This window comes from Homalodisca vitripennis, chromosome 3 (genome assembly GCF_021130785.1).
Source record: "Homalodisca vitripennis isolate AUS2020 chromosome 3, UT_GWSS_2.1, whole genome shotgun sequence".
Taxonomy (NCBI): Eukaryota; Metazoa; Arthropoda; class Insecta; order Hemiptera; family Cicadellidae; genus Homalodisca; species Homalodisca vitripennis.
Window position 1 is genome coordinate 15,110,643 of NC_060209.1, and position 20,314 is coordinate 15,130,956.

Genomic DNA, 20,314 nt, shown 5'->3' on the forward strand with positions numbered 1-20,314 from the left:
ACAAATTCAGTCATTGAACACAAGGATGCCACATTTAAATGAGTATATAGAAATGTATCTCATCTTTAAAATTCAATATTTTGAAGTATCTACATAAAGTAACAAAAATGATTCTCATTAAAAACAAAAAAATTTTTAATTACCTAAATTTATTAATACCACAACAGATTAATACCTCTCTCCCTCCTATTAAGGTTAAGAAATTAAAATCCTATTATCTCCCAAGATATGAATGAATTCAAAACAACTTTATTCATAATATTTGTACAATTACATTTAGAGATATACAAAGAATGGCATCAATCATAACTTATACATCTCCGTGATTTCCTCAAATGAATACAAAGCTTCACCTGGAAAAAGATTTTAATGATTTCGGAATAATAAAGTGTATTGTATGGTAAGTGAATTCCTTGGGATTTTATTTATAAACTAGCTGTTTCCCGCGGCTTTGCACGCTTTTCGTAAGCTTTGCCCATGTATGTGAACTTCTGGTTTAATTGAATTATATTTACAACGCAGATGTAGAGTTTACCTTGTTGTCACGATCAAGAAAACATGTTATGTTTATAGCCATTGTGCATATACATGTACTTTATTATAAAGTGGTCTAACACTCAAACTTTAAGTTCAATCAGAAATGTATCTTAAAGACAAATATACATTATAATTTAGCGCCTTCAAATAGTGTTTGGCTATCTAATATACTAATATACGTAACTGTCTCGTAATTGCAGTTTATAGTGTGCAGACGCTTTTAAACCTTTTATCTTTTGCTGCGCTGCTTGGTGGTGGGTTACATCAATGGGCATAGCTTATAAACCTTCTCCGTGGAAAAATACGTATACATACAAATTTTCATAATGGTCTGTCTAATATTTTGCGATTCCATAAAGGACAAACACACAAACATTCATTTATATATATATATATATATATAGATGTAATGATTGCCTTTAAATTCCAATGAATGTTTATGAACTGCAAAATCGGTTACTATTTCCGGCACAGTAGTCTTGACTTGACCCTAATTCAGTTAATTTCGTTTTATTTCTGAATTAATTAATAAACAATAAAACGCATTTTAATTTACTTTTTGCACATTTATTATACTAATAGGTAGGGTAGTTGGGATAGTCAGGATATGGGTACGGAGGAGGAGCGGCCTGATAAGATTGATTGACAGGAACGTGTGGTGGTGGGGGACCCCCATACATGGGGGGTGGGTGATAGGGGTAGGGAGGGGGCGGGCCTATAGGACCCATGTACGAGATAGGATGCTCATTGAAGCTCTCTATAATAAAGACAGGACCTCTGGTCTGGGTTGTCACTGAATACCCTGCTCCGAACCTCCCCTCTGAAACAGTAGACGCATTCTTACATTTTTTAGAAGTGGTGTAAAATAATTTAAATGACAATAATCATGTAACAAATAAGCCAAGACAAATTATTAGTTTGTTCATTAGTTCCTTTATTTATGATTTGGTCTCTTAACAACATTTGCTCAAAATCCCTTTAATAGTTTATTTGAGAAGGATAACTTTAAAGGCTTTAAAAATCCAATCATATTGTAAACAACAGACCAATATGTTTAATTAATTGCTAAATCATGGCATAATTGCTGAAACACGTGTCAAAAATGAAAATAATGCTAGGTTACTGTGTTACTTATTTAAAAAAAATATTGATTACCATATAAATACTATAATTTATTGTAGTATCCCTATACGGTGAATCAGAAAACTTTAATATATAAATGTATATATATACAGTATAATATATACAGGGTGAGGCACAGTATAATATATACAGGAGACCACCTGTCCGCAATGTATAGCGGCTGAACCAAGAAACCTACCTTCTTCATTTTAACGAAAACTCCTGTACTTCGACCCCAAAGAATTTTTAACACCCAAAAATACCTCAAAATATCACTTAGGGGAGTAGGGATTATTTTTGAAAGATTTTCAAATTTAAAGACAGGCCGAGCCATACCTCATTTTAAAGGTGTCTTGTATTTACTGATAATTTTGAAAAATAGTTTTAATTTATTTCACTTCTTGTATACAGGGTGGTCCAAAATGTCAAATTTGTACAGTTTCACAGTTTTTTTATTGTTGTTAAAATATTTTACATAACTAAGTTTTATTCAAGGGTACTAAGGAAGTACTCTTTCTAAAAATGTGTTACAGTTGTCACTTTTCACTACATTTCCAAATTTTTATATTAGTTTCAAATTTTGGATATATCAAACTCGTAAAACCTATAAAAATTAAACAGCAAGTTACAACTTTCATTATCCTTATCAATAGCTCTCTTAAGAACTAAAATTTTGTGTATTTAAAGTTGGGCTTTATCTTGGATGGTTGAGAAATGACACTTAAAATAATAACTTTCACAACGTTTATTGTTTTATCACAAAATAGGTTTAGTCAGTTTTACTGTGAGCAGTTTCTATTAGATTCATTTTCAAATATCTTTTGAGTGCATTTTCAAAGTCTGTAAAATGAATTGACGTTACCTCTTATTTTGTCTGGTTGATAAGTCCTCCTGAGAGTCCTTAGGAAGCGCTCATAGTATGGCTTCGATCGTCGAGCGTTCATAGCTTGGTAGAAGTAAGGTTTCTCTAGATACATGGTGGAGTACAGACTGATTTGACTCAGGACAAGGATCTCGTATCCACAATCCATTACCGTGCGGGTCCATCGATGGGCATTGTGTTCAGAGTGGAATAACCGGGTTGAAAGAAGTGTATTCACCCTTCACAAACAAAATGTCAAGCCTGTTTTAGTATTACTTTTCAAAACTTATTTAAATTTAATTAGAAGAAAATGCTAATACATTAGCTTAGTCCCTTCAGTGTCGAACAAAACAGTCCATTCTTCTTCAAAAATTGGTATTTCCTCAAAATTATGGCATCAATTACACAATATACCAAATAAATTGCAATTGACATGTTTATGCTATTACATTCTCCACATCCAACCAGGATTGTAAAAGAGCCTTGCAAGAAGGGCTTTCAGTAGCATGATACCTCCCAAATCACCAAGTCAGGGTTTCAAAAAGCTGCCCTGCCAATTGTAACAAACCATCATCCAATTCAATTCCCAAACCCAATTGATATCCCAAACTGGGTAAAATAACAAAGCAAACTCTACAGAGTATCATCCAAGAGGAGAGAAACTGCATCCATTGTTTGTCACCTGAACTTTAAAGAAGTGCTGCCAACTTTTTTTTGCAGGTGTGGCAAACTTTATCACAAACAGGACAGAAATTAATGAAAATCTGTTTATTCCTACAGAAAACAACCCAACCCTTTTGATTGGACAAGGACAACAGTTGCAGCAAGTTCTCACCATTTATATTTTGTCTGCCAAAAAAGCGCTTCTTTTACCAGAAATCGTCTAATGTAAAAGGAACAGGGAAATATGAACTAGTTTTGTATTAATATTATTTTACTTTACAGATAGAATGCAATAAATCATTTTCTTTACTTATGGTTTGTTGATAAATTTAACTATCATAAGTATTGATATTATCTTTCCAAAAACTGGACATTTATTTATTAAATAGAGGCTAGTCTCACCAAATACTAATGTAAAACATCTATAGCGTACAAAATAATGAATTTAAAGTGGACTTATTGCTAAACCTTACATGTAATGCAGATCACTAGATTTGTCTTGAGAACCAAAACCGACCCAGACCAACAAGCCATGACCAATCGCAGATATCACCAGTCCATCCACTGGAAAATACATGTGCCACTTAAGATGTTTTATTTTAAAACAATTCTACTTTTATTTCAGATTATAATCCTTACATCCTAGATCTTATCCTTAGAGACAACGATCAAGTAGACTTCTGCCCTGCTTCTATTGGACCGGTCAAGGAGGACAAGATTGCATTCATGAATCTTAGATTAAAACCAAAACTCATTCATTTCATCTACTACAGCATTTTGTCTTCAAAATAATGACAAAATTCATTCCACCACGCTGACATATGCTTTAAGCAACTTCAAGAGTTGGAACTGACCAAAGTTTGAAATATAAAGCAGTTTCAGAATAAAACAAGAAGTATCTCTTAAAAAAAGGAGATGCCGATCCCTTTTTATGCCTTATTCCACCCATCCTCATGGGCCTGCAAGGATCCGATCAAACAGAATCAATGGGAGTGTGATACAGAACAAGGTCGATGATACTGATAAAAAGTGCTTCAGTCACAGACAGGATTTGAACCTGTGCTATCTCTAACTGAGACCAAATGTCTTTGACCTCTCGGCCATCGGCACTCCCGTTTTTCAAATGGGAAGTTTCAAATAGAAGTCTATCTGTATGGTTAAACAGTATTTCATTAAAAATAAACTCAGTTTTTTAAAATCTATTACAATAATAAATTTAGTATAACATTTGTTGAAACAATATAATTTTAGTATTGATGATGATGGTGAGCCTTGGCTAAACACTACGCCAAAATTTAAATTCTACTGATGATCTTTTCTGAGATATCTTGCCACGTAATACACTCGCTCGTTTACTGAGTTAGGTTTCATAGCAGTGTTGAAATAATTACAGTTCTGGCAATGTAGGGAGGATACTATAATGCAAGACTGCGCCAAAATAAAATTTTGTTACCAACTTTTAACATTGACTTCCCACTCAATTTTTTACTGTATGAACAAAATTTATGTATTAATATGTCACATTATGTGATTTTCTCAGCTTTTTTACAAATTTATTTATTCTAATATTTTCTTGTTGCCATCATGATTACCCATAAGACCAATGTAAAAATATTCCTAACGCTCATCTAAATTCTATGGAGTGACAAGCACCATCATCAAATTCAGTGTCGCTCACATAGAAATAAAGCTGCATGCAAAATTTCAAGTCTGTAGGTTCTTTCGTTTTCAAGATATTGTACAAACAGACAGACAGATAGAAATTAAATTTTTCCAGTCTCTCGAGTGATAGGCTTTGCTAAAGCTCAGCCAATATTCATTTTCATTTAAGTATGACTTATTTACTGATTAAGTGCTGTTCCATTACATTCTTGCAAACAGTAACCGAATTTCATTTGGTTTGTTCAGTTTAAATTGAGGCTAAAAACAACGGAAAAACTGAACTATGCGTGGAAAATCTTTTTTCCAATGTTGTTAGCAACATAATAGAGTGGCATTATCCTTACTAAATGATTAGTAATTAGGATATGCTTTAGTTTAAAAATGCATTTTTCAACAATACATATTTTGCGTTGTTTTAAAATTTTTTATTTGTCAATTAAAGCCCTAACTAACTAGATGCTTTTTACATGTCAAAAGAGTTTTTAGAAATATATTGCTTTATGAAAGATTAATCATGATCTCTTCCACCACAATAGTAAATGCTAAATGGGATGACCCTCTTTATTTATCACAGCAGTTGATCCTTTTTTACTGAACCTTCAAAATGTTGTACTAAAAACTTTAAATGATGGTTGATGATGACTTGGATATTTTATTCGGTGCTCAGGAGCAGATCTAGAAGTGTTACCTTTGCACTTTTTATAAACAAAAGCAGTTTTTCATGAATCTTAATAAACCATAATATTTCAAGCAATGGCTATATATCATAATAACTACTAAAAATAGTAAAATACAATATCTTTTTGGAAAATAAATTAAAACTGACTTCACAATCTTAGTTTATATACCAGTACCACTGTTATCATTTAAGTTTCTGCTTCACACCATAGTGAAACATCGTTCACCCATTAAAATCTTAAAATATTTTGGCCTAGTTGTTTAAATGTTTGTTTAACACCTTCACTGCTAGTCTATATTGTGTGTGACCAATCGCTGTCACTGTGCTTTTTCAAGGTAAAGCATCTGTCAAAGCCAACGTGTTAATACCTGTTAACTGGAGGTAAGTCTGACACAAATGTAAGACTGGTGGCCACAACGAGGATGTAATAATTTTGGATTTTAAGTCCGTGAAAAATGTTTCAACAAGGGGGCCCTATAAAATTAGATGGCTTCAAAATTTAAAAAATAAAATATAGTTGAGAAGGTTTTCTACTAATTAACATTTAATTATGATGAATTCATGTTTATTTGTATACTAATAGATTTAGGATAATAAATGGGTATAGTTCTTAAAGCAATAGAAATATGAGCTATAAGTTTGATCCAATATTACTGACTGTTTTTATGAATATATACATTATTAACTAACCTGTTACTGATGCATTTTGTACCCTTTGTACAACTGCTCTCATATTGAGAAAACAACAAAAGTAATTAATTAACTGTAACAGCACCAATTCACACTGCACTCATCACAAACTCAGCAAATCCCAATACTCTTCTTTCACTAACAGCGCTGTAACACTAAATGGGCAATTTGTTACATAACAATTAGTTTTCAATGACAGTCATATCACCCGTGTCACCAAATCAAATTATAATAAAACACTTGATATTAGTAAACTTTTACATCACTGGTAACAGTGATTAAAGGGAAAATAGTAACTTTTGTTTTCTTTCATGACACAGTCTATTACTATTGTAATAAATTGAAGATGAAAAATAACATTTAATTGTTTTATAAAGTAATGTAAATTGATCTTATTTTATTTTATTAACCTTGAGAGAAAGATAATTGTTATTAATTATTGGGAAAGGAGGTTTGGGCTATACCATTTTGACAATAAAACTTTCTAATAATGGTTACATTCTTCAAAATTAGGCAAAATGGATAAATAATTCAACTATGCATTGTTTAGCAGGAATATACTCCGCGACCAAATTTACTTTTCAAATTAATTTTTTTCATGTTATGTTGTCTGGAGTCCTGGATGAATAAAGTACTCTTTTTAAATATATTTTTACCTCCCAAATTAAATCTGTAATCTGGCAATGTTGCTATCATATGTGTATTGTTTTGAAAGTACCTGCCTTACATTATTTTTTGAGCAATTAAACGAAAAAAGTTAATTTAATAAAAAGATTTGATAAAAATGAATAAATACTTATTCTTTTAATGCCAACAAACAAATAATCGGGTTATGAAAATTCATTATTACATGTTACCTCCATAAAATTGTACTTTAGCACATTATTCATGAATTTCCAATGTCCAATCTTCTGAGGTTTGTTAAATAATTATATACATATAAATATAATTTAAAACAAAGAATTTTCAGTGTCACAATTAATCTTTTATTCTCATAATTTATCCAGATGATATAGTTTTTATGGTTTTTGTTTTTAATTTCATAGTTTGGAAGGAATCCATTTTATTTGTATTTGAGTAATACTAAACTAAAATATATATAAATTACATAAATTTATTTTTAATCAAATTTTCATAATTGAAACTCTTTACTTTTTTTAGACATAATAACTTTAAAAAATGTTTGTTGTAAAAAATATTAGTCCAGTTTCTACTAAGGATGTTTCCTTCATAAGTTTAAAAACATTTATTATGTTAGCTGTAGCTCACAGTTTAAGTTAGAAGTTCATTTGGTTTTTGGATGAGAGTTGTTATTTAAAACAATTGGCTTAATTGGCTGCTATTAATGTTATGTGAAAAGAAACAAAATAAAACTCATGAAAATGGAGCAACATGTCAAACATCTATCTTCATAGCTTTAAATTTTATTTTTATTATCAAATCGTAGTATATTTTATAATGAATAATAGTCATTATTATTTTAAATTGTTCCCATAAGTTCGATTACATATATATATATATATTGATTGATCTTCAAAATAAGAAGACATTAATAAAACAATTTCTTTATTTTGGTTTAAACCGTCTTCAGTAAAATAAACAAAGTAATAGACATAGGGCTATAAGAACATTAAAATATGAACATCAACACAGCAAATCAAAATAAAGCATTGATGAGGTAGAAATTTTCAACATATAATTGGAATTTATGAATTAACTTTGTTGACTAAATCATCTTAAATTCAGTCCACTTAGAAATTTTAATTTGGTGGGCTTATTCCATGATTCTTAGGCTGTTTGTAATTAAATTTTGTGATATTTTTCTTATTTGTTTCACTGAATGTTTCTTCATAATTTTTAATCATTCATCAAGCTATGTGCCACTACAGGTTACTCTGTATTTTTATGTTTAAATGCATACATGTGCCTTGTCATTTATTTGTATAGCAAAATTAAGTATTCATTTAAAAAATCACTTTAAAACCTAGTTTCAATGCATTGTAGTTTTAATATAGTCTTGTTTTATAGAACCGACTCTATGATTATTTATAATTCCATTATTGTTATCTATATTTAGTAGAATAAGTATATTTCTTATAAAACAATCAATGTTTGTTTGGACATTCTTACATTAGTTCCTCATAAGTAACTGCCTACAAAATAATAATTGCAGAACAAAGCAAACAATTAATATTTCAATATTATAGTAATGAGCGCCAACACAATATATTACAGAAATAAATTACACAAGATCAGTGTTAACAAAACTACTACTATTTTGTTCAATATTAAGATATCTGGTGATAAAAGAAGAGACATATCAGTTTGCAATCAACATAAACACCATACAGATGTTATCAAACCGTCAGTTGAAAAGACAGAGTTTCAGAAATGAGAGCAGTAGTACAACGGGTTCTTGAGACACAGATTAGAGGTATGCCAACTTTACAAACAAAATGTAATTAGAGAAAAACAAAGATTATGTATTTACTGAGTTAATTTTATATTCATTTTGTGTACCATAACTTTTTTTTTCGCTTTGTATAAATTTGTGAAGCATGAGCTGAGGAGATATATAAATGACTATATATTCTTTTTGGAGTGCTTTAAAAAGAAAACAGTCCTTGCTTTAATGTTTTCTTTCAAAAGATATTCAACCCCAATTTTAATAAAATACACAACTGATGAGCAACACAATAATTCTCTATAAGTAGAATCACATTAGAACAGATAAGTCAAAACTAAACTAATGTATACAGAAATTTAAATGTTATTGCAGAAGGAAACTTCATCACAAGCACTATTACACTTGGTTAAATGTTATTGCAGAAGTAAATTTCATCACAAACACTATTACACTTGGTTAAATGTTATTGCAGAAGGAAATTTCATCACAAACACTATTACACTTGGTTAAATGTTATTGCAGAAGGAAATTTCATCACAAGCACTATTACACTGGGTTAAATGTTATTGCAGAAGGACATTTCATCACAAGCACTATTACACTTGGTTAAATGTTATTGCAGATGAAAATTTCATCACAAATTTCATCACAAGCACTATTACACTTGGTTAAATGTTATTGCAGAAGGACATTTCATCACAAGCACTATTACACTTGGTTAAATGTTATTGCAGAAGGAAATTTCATCACAAGCACTATTACACTTGGTTAAATGTTATTGCAGAAGGAAATTTCATCACAAGCACTATTACACTTGACTTGGTTAAATGTTATTGCAGAAGGAAATTTTATCACAAGCACTATTACACTTGGTTAAATGTTATTGCAGAAGGAAATTTCATCACAAGCACTATTACACTTGGGTTATGCGTGTCTGTGAGCTTCAACAAGAATGATTCCATAGATGACTTAAATTACATGTGAGTATGGTTTCCATAAAAAAATTAAATCTTATAAAATCTACATATTATTTAAATATACAAATTATACAAAATATGTATGCAAAATATACAAACCTTCACTATGTTCAAACAAGAGCAAACATTTTTAAATGTAAAACGTGTACGATGATAAAGATACAGTTAAATGTTGATAATTTAGCAGCTTAACAAAACTTTTTCACATTTTCTTCCTAACTAATTTTTTATTAAGTTTCACACATCGAACAAAGTAAGCTCGTTACATGTGTTACTGTTTCACGTGTTGAGACATGCTGAACTACATATCAAAGTGTTGGGTTAAAAGTGAACATATGAAGAAACCAAAACTTATGTAGACTATATTCTAACAAGCCATGCTAATTTGGCTCCATACCCCAAATCGAGTCTTTCAATGTTGTCTTGTTGGGTGATTTAAATCAAATAGAGTAGGTTTCTCCTGAAAGTGGTCTATTAGTTTTCTTGTGTCATCATTTTGTGATCTATCTATCCAAATACACTGTTCAATTAACTTTAAAGACACTGAATTGAACTGCGTAGCACGAATAGAGAAAATCTGTGCCCCTACCAAAAACTGTAACAGATTTGTGTTGCGCAGATTTGTATCAGCTTATGCATTACCAAAGCAACAAAGGCATCACAAATTTCTGCCCCTGCACCGCCTACATCCCAGCCTTATTCTGGCCAGCAAAGTTGATAAGACTGAGAGCTTCTATATTATTTATTTTAGAAGCTCAGTTTATTCTTTAAATGTCTCGTTTTGGGGAATAGCTTTGTTTCGGCACAAACTTAATAGTTAAGTCAGGACCTAAAAAGTCGGATGGGAAGATTCACTTGTGTTTTGATCGGATAACAAATGCTTCTTTAAAATCAAAGCAGTGCTAAAACGTTTGGGCTCATTTCTCCTTCTTTGTAGTGATGTGTATTTTCCACTTGACTTCAACATCATTGGGTTTGGTGTTGGCGAAGATGCCCCAAGAAATGCCTATTGGCATTCTCTTCATTAAAGAATGTGATGGTGAGGTGGGTGTTCCCTCTTTGGCATAGTCACTAATCCTGATTTAATGCTCGACTGGTGATGAAAATTATACACGTTCTCTGCTTTAAAAGAGAATCACTAGAGTTTGGATCACCTTTACTCACGAAAGTGGGAAAAAATCATTCCCTAATTACCTGCAAGTGTTGGTGCTTCATAGCTCACCAAATGATTTAAGCCCATGAGTCCAAATAATCAGGATTGATAGGATTCTGTTTTTCTTGGGGTCACAAGCTGGGATTGTGTTCAGTCGTTCACATTCAAACCACGTCTCTTCAAGGATACACACTACAAAGGGATGAAGGCATTTATATGTTTAGCGATATGCTGTTGCTATCAGAAAGTGCTACACATATAATATAAAGTTCCCACAGAACATTCGTTAAAATTCATGAAGCTACCTGCATATGGTGATGGCAGGTTTATCTTATCTTCCTGGACTATGGCACAAGAACGGTTACTCAACTTGTATAGTGGAACCACCACTAGAGTCCTCTGAGCCATCTTTATGAAATTTCCTCGGTGGAGCGAAATAACCATAGCTGCAGTTTTGTGGAGTTGACCATCTTCAATCTTCAATCACATGTGAGTTTGATGAGTAAAAGGGGCATAGTGTAGGTTCCAGTCATTATGCCCTTCCAGTTATTTTCCTCTCTCAGCATTAACCCTTTTCCCTGTTTATGTCGCTAGCATTTGTTGAAAAAATAAGGCAGGTCAGGGAGATTGAGAAATATCTCAAGGCAGGCTTGTTGCCTTCCAAAATTTTGAGCAACAATGAAAAACCTACAGCAAAATCACAAGTAGCAATAACAGTCTTTGTATTTCTGTGATTCTTCCTAATATAAAAGTGTACCTAAGAATTAAGTTGGGGTAGGTCAAATAATAGAACATTATCAATATTAACTATCTAATACCATTAGTTGTACAGAAAGGTTTTCTTTATTTGAGGACAAAGAAGGTTTTGCATCTGAAGATGTTCAATGACAACTTATCAAACAAGCCATGGAAGATGAACCTGCGCCAGAAGGGCTACGGAATAACAGTGTTGAAGGAGAAGAGACTCGTCTCTGGCTTCAATGGCTCCCAGCCAATACTTAGTGATGCCATGGACTCCCGCTCCGCCCACAAGTTCTACAAGATGTTCATCCAACTCCTGCGCCAGAAACATGCCCCCAAACTGGTCAAAGGTATTTAGATAAAAAAACTGTTTTTTCAATCTAAGCAAGACATTATCTGATTTGTAGTTATGGACATACTCTTTGTAAGTGCACCAATGAGCAAACAGACGTGTATTTTGTCTTTGTTCCTTGTAATTCTATTCATGCTTGTTACAAAGAGAGAAACAAAAGCCCCACTGATTTTGTACTATTAGAATGCAACTTGTTGCATCTTCAAATACTTTGTATCCAGTACCATAAAAACGTCAAATTAAACTGTGTTTTGATTAACTGATATTATAATTTAATTTGAGGGTTAGTGATGAAATAAATATAGCTTTATAAAAAGGAAAAAGTGAATATACTTTTGAGAACTGAGACAAGACTACATATGTATTCTTAATATTAAAAGATACTAAAGATTAGTTGATATGTGTTGTTAGTTGAGATTCAAATATCTAATATGTCTTAACTAATATCAGTGAATCTTTCACAACTATTTCAAAGTAAGTAGCCAAAATTCATCCAAATTATCAATTAAAAACTAAATAAATGGCTCTACATAATTGTGTCAAATGTTTTCCATAAAAATACCACAAAATTATTCATAAAAATGTTTGTGGCAATTCAAAATAAATTAAATTTCTTTACCAATAGCCTTCAGCATTTCCTTTCATACTAGCCTTGAAGAATTATTAGGATCGTTGTAACAGATTAATATAGTTCAAATTTAAATTTCAAATAGTTCGCGGCAAGATTGGTAAGCGGAAGTTGTCGTGTATCACAAACAGCTGATTATTACATGTAAGACTAAAATAATTAATAAAACAAGATACGTCAACTTTATACTGGAATCAATTCTAATTATTTAATTATGCTAATCACTAAAGAAATTAAAAATCTATTGGTGATATTAACAAACATCGAGGTAAAACGTATTAGTTTGGATCGGAGGCTGAAAGAGGTCACAATTTCTAGTCTGTAGACCTGGCAGTTGTAGCGGATTTCACAGCCTTCTTCTTGCCTGATCTGTTAATGAGAGAAGGCGTGTGTTCTCGTGCTAGAAAGGACATGTTTATATAAAATTTTATTTTGATTGAATTTGTAAAATGCTGGAAATTAAATAATGCAGTACAATTGATATCTGAATACACTGGATTATTATTAGGGATTATTGATTATTATTTTGTAAAAGAACAAGCGTTATAACGATTATCAGCCACATGTTTAAGTAAATTAGATTGGTGAGTGGAATTGCATTGAAATACAAAATATAAATTTATATGAATGAAACATAAGATTGCTTATTATCCTGGAGATCATCTAATTGGTGAGTATGGTGTTTTCACTGAGTAGACCTCATTGGAATTACTTCACAGTTATTCACCACATTTAAAATGTTATAAAAGGTTCAATCGATACACGCAGTCAACACAAATTATTAATGTACATAAAATAAATTCTTATTAAAGTACATAAGCAAACACTTCCTCTCATAGTAAAAAGAAAAAATGTTATTTTTGTAAGGAAGAAAACAGAAAACATTGCACCCTCTTAAATGACCAATGTCTAGTTGTAAACTAAGGTCAAGCACACTGGGTAGTATTCCTATATGTTAGTTAGCATGTTTTGTTTCCTCATAAAGAGATCTTATTTCAGGTCTTGAAACATGGTGTTTTAAAAAACACTTCAATATTGCAAATATCAGTAAAAATCCTTTAACTTAGTCCAATTTTGAATAGAACACAATTTGCATATTACTTATTATAGATGATGTTTCATACAAAAAGATCAAATAATTAAAACACGCACTTAATAGTGTCAACTTTAGAGTTAGTGAAGTTGACACACAAAATAGCGGTTGTGATTCCTGACATAGGCGTGCTACAACGCTTTGGTATGATTTGTTTATTTTAACCTAGTTTGTAGTTATGTATTAGGTTAGTTATATACCTAAAGAAGAGATCAGATTGCAGATCTCGAAACGTAGTGTTACTGATTTATTGTTTCACTGAACGATGGCAAATGTCCGGAAAAATCCTGTTTCCTTCACAATCCTTCCATCGTCAAAAATAAGCTTCAAACAAAGAAGTAATTCTTTTCTAGCAGTGCAACTGTATAAATACCTTTATGGGACACTGTATAGGGCAATATAAAAACAGTACTCATGAAAAACTACAAGTTATTTAACTCATTTCAATCAGAATCTTACATTAAAACGATGTATTAATGTTACAGGAACATCGTTCCGCAGGCCTGTGCGAGTTAACATCATTCACGATGGTCCGGCGATCTTTGTTCTCCACTCTCCTAGCTGTCTCAAACGATCACCCAGGGAAAAGTTCATTGCAGCATACGGCTTGAAATACTTCATTGATTGAATAAAACTTAACTCTCCAATCTTGTTAAATTAAAGTTTGTCAATTCGCCCTACGTTGATTTTCACAATCTTGATTATCATGACTGGTTTGAGAATTCAGATAAATTTTAATTAGAGAAAACAACAAAGGACAAAGAAATAACGGAAGGAATTAATAATTAACTGTAAAAATTAACTCAATTTATTTAGTTGGGTGATTAAAAACCCCATGTCTAACTTCATTGAACTGCCTTTTATTGCAATAACATGTTCAGAAACAAACAATAAATGCCAGAAGATCATGGCATGACTCATGCCTATGTGAACAATGCTGTGTACAATAACAATATAATTGGGATTCATACTGTTTCACTGCACTCATCTGTTAATGCACCTCAGTGTGATAGTGATGTGGAGAGAAAGATGTGCAACAGGAGTTGATATACTCCTACAAACCATCAAACGAACGATCCTCCTGTATCACTGAACGATGGCAAAATGTCCAAAAAAATCCTGTTTCCTTCACAATCCTTCCATCGTCAAAAACAAACTTCAAACAAAGATAAAAACCAACAAAGGTAAAGTTTCCCTGATATTCGAAGAAATTGGCAGAGAAATGTTAAAATCAGAAAAATGGCTGACAAATATAGTGAATAACTAAACAAAGATCTTCTAAAACGCACCAGTACAAGTTTACAAATTTATCCTGTTTTCATCAAATAGACATGGATGATAATTGCACCATGGAAGGTATACTTCAGTAGCTCAATTTTATTTTTCCCCTAACTTACTGCTTTTACAATAACTGCACAAAGAGCATTTGAATTCAATGTTTTGGGTTTCTCAAACATCTTATCCCTTAATGACAACAACAAAACAAGAACATATAACGGGGGTGCTGAAAAGTCAGTAGAACATTTTTAATGTAAACATAAGGTAAACCACTACTATTTTGTAATGGATAAAGCTTTTGAAGTGCGGTTTGCGGCATACTTTTTTGCTTGACTAGCCCTTTAAAATGATGTGCATATCCACCTATGCTTACATTAAAAATGTTCTACTGAATCCTTAAGGACCGTTCACATAGAAGAATATCAGGACACTGAATACATATTAAAGTAGGTATTTGTGTACAGTAATCACGTATGACGTTTTGTAGCTTCATCTGCCAAGGTTACAATAAAATTAAGCCATCCTTGAACTAGCACATAAGATCAGTATTGAAACTTTCAAGCGCTGCCATTTTGTTTAGGATTTACCTTTTCAGGTCTAGTTTGTGGCATGATGTTCTACTAATTAAGACCTATAAAATGGTATGCACATCGACCTATGCCTACATTTAGGATTTTCCACCGATTCCTTACAAGCCATTTCCATGAGGTGGTGGAACAATTTTATGCTCTATGTCACTGTAAAAAGTGATAGGTTTGTACGCTTATGAGTAAAGAAGATATTAGACCATTCCAAGACTTTTCAGCACCTCTTTGTGTTTTGACTCATTCAGGTTCACAATAATTATTCAGGATCCGTGACGAAGTTGAAGCTAAAAATAGCTGTTAACGGTTTTTATTAACACGATTGTTAACAATAGCTCCAGAAGCCAACAGTGAATTCTACACTAGCGAAATACTGTTAGAACTGTATGAACATGCTTCGCTATCATTTGTTTGCCACAATTCTCCTGTACAAGACAACATTATCACTGCACAGCTGTGTCGAGTCATTCACTGATAGTGTCCTCATGTGTTCCCACAAACGTTCACTTCTCGGGATATTGAGTTTGTCCAGGAGCAGCTGGGACATGAGGGGTATGATGGGCTGTAGAGCGATGCCACAGACCCGCAGAGTCTCCATGGTAACGTGCAGAACACAATTGAGGTGGTCTGTAGACTCCGCAGACTTGCGCAACACCCACGGCTGCTTGGCTTCGAAGAAACGGTTTGCCTCGTGAAGCGCAGAGACTATAACATCGACCCCTCGATAGTAGTTGAAGCTGCTGTAGTGTTCTTCAACTTCATCTGAAAAATATAAATAAAAAAAACTGTAAAATTATCATTGAACCAAGTATGTTATCTCATTTTTGTTTTAATTCCAGAACTTAAAGTCACTATTATTGATGTTAGTTTCACATTTGCACAGTACTTACTGGAGGCCATTGCTCAAAAATCTTATGAAGAATATTCCATTTCTGATTTTTATTCCAAGTACAAATAATGTTGTTGGTTATATTTCTGAACATTTTATTAAAAAAGAAGAAAAGAACATCATCTTTATATATATATATTAGAATAATTAATAGTGAACTAAAATCCTTTTTTTGAAAATTAATTTTATTTCATACACGTGTTTCGGTATAAACCATCTACAGTGTGTACATTAACCTCTAACTATATAATAAACAACTAAATATACACATGTGGACCTATTTAAACAGATTTTAAATTTATATTACACAGTTGTAATTTTGATTAGTGTTCTGTGTTTAATATTTTCTCAAAGAAAAGATTTGTCTTATTTTTTAGATTGCTATTTAATATGTTGTGAGGATCTTTGTTATAATTTAGATAAATGTAATTCTTCTTTCATGCTTAACTTTTCTCCTTTCCATTCCATATCCAAAATTTCCATGTTCTTTTCAATATTTTTGTAGTTATGTCCAGTTTCTAATAAATGTTCAGCGAAATTTGATTTTATTGTAGACATGTTATTTGTTTTTAAAGCTTGTATGTGTTCTTTAAACCTTTTATTAAAATTTCTGCCAGTTTGTCAAATATAAGAGCTTTCACAGTCACTACAGTTTATACACATATATATATATATATATATATATATATATATATATATATATATGTGTGTGTGTGTGTGTGTGTGTGTATGACTGCAGTATATAAAAGGTTGTTTTCCTATTTATGTTAAGTATTACTTACTTAAAAAAACATGTCTTATTAGTCACGTCAGTCTTAATATCGCGCAAAAATCCAAACAACCTGCATATTAAAAAATTATCAACTTCAATAGTTTAACGCGTTCACAACGACATGTACCCTAATGGCCTTTACGCATTGTGCGCCCAATGGGATACACGTTGCTATGCATTTCCTTATTAACGTTTTTATTGTTTGCTTGTGATTTGTTAAATTTGATCCCGCGCTTAAATAAATAGCTCAGAGTATCGTGTACCCCATCGAGCACACAATTGGTCAATTTTTAAGGTAAATTAATTGTTTTCCTAAACCTTGAGGTACACAAAGAAATATTACAAAAACATACAAAAATAAATTTTTTGGCACAAAATTGTGAAGCTTACATACATTTCTCATTAATACGCTTAAACGTTTTTAAAGTAAAAAAAAACTATTACGGTTTTTTGCCATTATTATTGATAAATTCGACGGTAAATAAAAAATTCCAGAAATAAGCTAATTAATTGTTGTAACCGTGTTAATTAATGTAACGACAATTTTAAAATTGATTATAGTTGTGACAAACCTGGCAGTGCTTCCAACAGGCTTATGAGGTGCCTGGCCTCGCGTTCACAGTACTGGTGGAAGTGTTGAGCAATGAATGCTGGGAAATGTTGGCTCGGGTTGACAGCCTTGCCGCAGCAGCGGTTGAGTAGATTGCCCAGAGTATCAGCCAACTCAGCATTCAGCAGGCGTAATACTTTCTCGTTGTTGTAATCTAAACATAAATATTTCAAACGTTTGGTATAGTAGGCTATGTCATTGTTTTAAATAAGGCTAAAAATATTTTATTCTTGGTAAACACAATCATTATAAACGATACCAACATTCCCAGATTAGAATAACTTCAATATACCCCGTACCCAGTAAAGGTAAACATTTGTAATCCTACTTGCGTCAGAGTGGAGGGTGCCCTCTCGTAGCAGGAAGTACCGCAAGCCCTCGGCAGTAAACAGCTGGGCAGCCTCTGCCGGTGCCACCACGTTGCCTAGAGACTTAGACATCTTCTCGTCATCAACAGTCCAATGAGAGTGCACCGTGAGACAGGCGGGGGGCTCCAGACCCGCCGCTATCAGGAAGGCGGGCCAGTATACTCCATGGAACCTGTACAATGTTTTAAGATAAACAAAAATAACTTTCTCTCTGCAAACTCCGCAAAAAGGCATTTTTTAGGTGACTATACAATGTAGGTTAACAGTGTATTCAATGTTAACCCTCTTTCGGCCAACCAGCCAAGTCAATGACAGCTAAACTAAGAATTTCTTCTAATAAATAGAAATACTCAAAATAAATCTAAATTATCGTTAATTATACGAGGGGTGTCTCAAATATAGCCCCCCTCTTATTAACTTTTTTATAACTAGAGATTAAGTGATTTACTTTGGGGCATGTTTATATGACCAACTGAGGAGTTTTTTATGTATGTAAATTTAGGACCCACTCTGCGAAATGGGGTAAGTTAGAGGGTAGGGCAAAATTTTGTAAATAGGAAAAACCTAACGAGTGACACCTCGTTTTAAAGGTGTTAAAATAAGAAGAAAAGTGGTCACAAACTAGAGGTCTCTAATGTTACTATCAAATTTGGTGGCTAAGTAAAGTTTTAATTATTTTATAAAACCCCCGCAATTTAAATTACATTTAAAGTTATTGTAAGGCAGATAAAACATTTACTCACTAATTATTTTGAGAACTTATGACACCAAATCGTAAAACAAGTTTTTATAAGAATCTACGGTGCGGCTTCATAGCACCTAGTAATCTTTTTAGCACCTAATCTCATACCACCTACAGAAAAAAAGTCGTCATTTAGGTGCTGTGATATTAGGCGCTATAAGGTTTAGGTACTGTGCAAACGATCCACGGTTCGTTTAGGTGCCGTGAGACTGTTTCAAGTTTCAGTGTCACAGCACCTCTCGCTTTGTTCCAAAGGGGCCTTGGTGGGGACAGAGGGGATGGAGGAGAATCCAACCTTGCCCTCACCCCGCTCCCGACGACCCCCATTACAGCAGGGCGAGCAGTCGACAGCACAAGGCGAGGCGACACAGATAGACAATTGTCTCCTCGCACAAGAGAAGTGGTCCGTGCGCATGCGTGCGGCGGTTGTTGATTACAACTAATAATGGCACCAAAAATTATTTACCTTGAATTTGAATGAATGTTTAGGCCAAACCGCAAATCTTGCACATAATCCATAATGTAAATTATTTGTTCATCCTAATTTCATTGTGTTTTACATTTTTATATAAGTTTTTATCGTCATTGGGAATTAAATGTGTTCAAATCGTATATTCCGTACACTGAAAACCGGTAATAATTTGCATTCAAATCTATATAAAAATAGGCAAAGCCTTAAATCATTCATCACTTATTCTGCAATTTCCCTACGTTCAATAAAGCCTTTCGATTCTTCATAAAGCGTTAATAAATAGGTGGTTCTTTACATTGCATAAAAAAATATATTTATTTTATAATTACTATATAAAACTTATAAGTCAAACTTCAATTTCTATAATTCATTCCATAAAATAACGAAACTAACCTGAGCTTTTTATAGTAAAAAAATCAAACTGTACAAAAACGGATTATATTAGTTTTTAATATTTAACTCAATGGTGTTCTCCGTGTTATCAAGATGAGTGATTGTGTCGTTTGCGACTATCTTCTGCTGATGTGAGTGCCTGTTTGTTCTCAATGTAAAACAGATCTACACTTCGTTTGTGCTGATATTTTAGAAAGCACATGGAATCGCATGGGACAAGTACGTCGTGAATCATGGAAGTGTAAGAACTGCTGCTCAGGTAAGAAGTAAATAGCAAAAATAAACAATTACTAAGGACATTTTGGCCAAATTGCAAGAAGAAGTTTTGTCACAAAATGGAGGATACCGTTTTAAAGGCTCAATTTGAAAAATATGATATTACTTTTAAGAAACAAATGGGTGAATTTAAGGAGCCCATACAATTTTTTTTCTATTTATTATTGCTTATAAATTTGTAATGCTTATAATTAAATTTTTTTTGTACATATTGTTAATGCTGCTTTATTCTAAGTAATATTATAATGATCTCGTGGTATAACCATTTATTAGATTTACACTGCTTTTGGGCTAGTTTATGAATTTAGTTTAAGTGAAGACAATGTTATGGAAATATGAATTGGACAATGAACACTAAGATAAT

At 32.5% G+C, this 20,314-nt stretch overlaps 3 protein-coding genes across 4 annotated transcripts in view; 1 reads left to right on the forward strand and 2 right to left on the reverse strand.

Annotated features, from left to right (window-relative positions):
* Nucleotides 1–1,082: 1,082 nt before the first annotated feature.
* On the reverse strand, nucleotides 1,083–6,398 carry LOC124356620 (D-aminoacyl-tRNA deacylase-like). The gene is made up of 4 exons (XM_046807726.1): nucleotides 6,216–6,398; nucleotides 3,658–3,748; nucleotides 2,522–2,760; nucleotides 1,083–1,357 (listed from the first exon to the last, which is right to left on the reverse strand). Exons 1-4 carry the CDS (start codon nucleotides 6,256–6,258, stop codon nucleotides 1,113–1,115), a joined length of 618 nt encoding a protein of 205 aa, XP_046663682.1. The 5' UTR covers nucleotides 6,259–6,398; the 3' UTR covers nucleotides 1,083–1,112.
* Nucleotides 6,399–8,515: 2,117 nt separating this feature from the next.
* LOC124356623 (D-aminoacyl-tRNA deacylase 1-like) lies at nucleotides 8,516–14,223 on the forward strand. The gene is made up of 4 exons (XM_046807730.1): nucleotides 8,516–8,649; nucleotides 9,512–9,602; nucleotides 11,605–11,843; nucleotides 14,052–14,223. Exons 1-4 carry the CDS (start codon nucleotides 8,607–8,609, stop codon nucleotides 14,192–14,194), a joined length of 516 nt encoding a protein of 171 aa, XP_046663686.1. The 5' UTR covers nucleotides 8,516–8,606; the 3' UTR covers nucleotides 14,195–14,223.
* A 183-nt stretch (nucleotides 14,224–14,406) lies between these two features.
* LOC124356621 (methionine--tRNA ligase, mitochondrial) overlaps nucleotides 14,407–20,314 on the reverse strand; it is a 34,745-nt gene continuing 28,837 nt past the window's right edge. For both annotated transcript variants that reach the window (XM_046807728.1, XM_046807727.1), the window contains exons 5-7: nucleotides 18,028–18,239; nucleotides 17,662–17,853; nucleotides 14,407–16,190 (exon numbers count right to left, since the gene is read on the reverse strand). In XM_046807728.1, coding sequence (XP_046663684.1) covers nucleotides 15,832–16,190; nucleotides 17,662–17,853; nucleotides 18,028–18,239 — 763 coding nt within the window. In that variant the 3' untranslated portion in view covers nucleotides 14,407–15,831. The remainder of the gene's footprint in view (nucleotides 16,191–17,661; nucleotides 17,854–18,027; nucleotides 18,240–20,314) is intronic.

Excerpts from the sequence above, each read along its gene's own strand:
- LOC124356620 (XM_046807726.1), bottom strand. The coding sequence starts at position 6,258 with ATGAGAGCAGTTGTACAAAGGGTACAAAATGCATCAGTAACAG. Across the intron at positions 3,749-6,215 it reads ACAAAATGCATCAGTAACAG|TGGATGGACTGGTGATATCT; the intron begins GTTAGTTAATAA and ends TGTATTTTCCAG. Across the intron at positions 1,358-2,521 it reads TCAACCAGACAAAATAAGAG|AGGGGAGGTTCGGAGCAGGG; the intron begins GTAACGTCAATT and ends CTACTGTTTCAG.
- LOC124356623 (XM_046807730.1), top strand. The coding sequence starts at position 8,607 with ATGAGAGCAGTAGTACAACGGGTTCTTGAGACACAGATTAGAG. Across the intron at positions 9,603-11,604 it reads ATAGATGACTTAAATTACAT|GACAAAGAAGGTTTTGCATC; the intron begins GTGAGTATGGTT and ends TCTTTATTTGAG. Across the intron at positions 11,844-14,051 it reads TGCCCCCAAACTGGTCAAAG|GAACATCGTTCCGCAGGCCT; the intron begins GTATTTAGATAA and ends TTAATGTTACAG.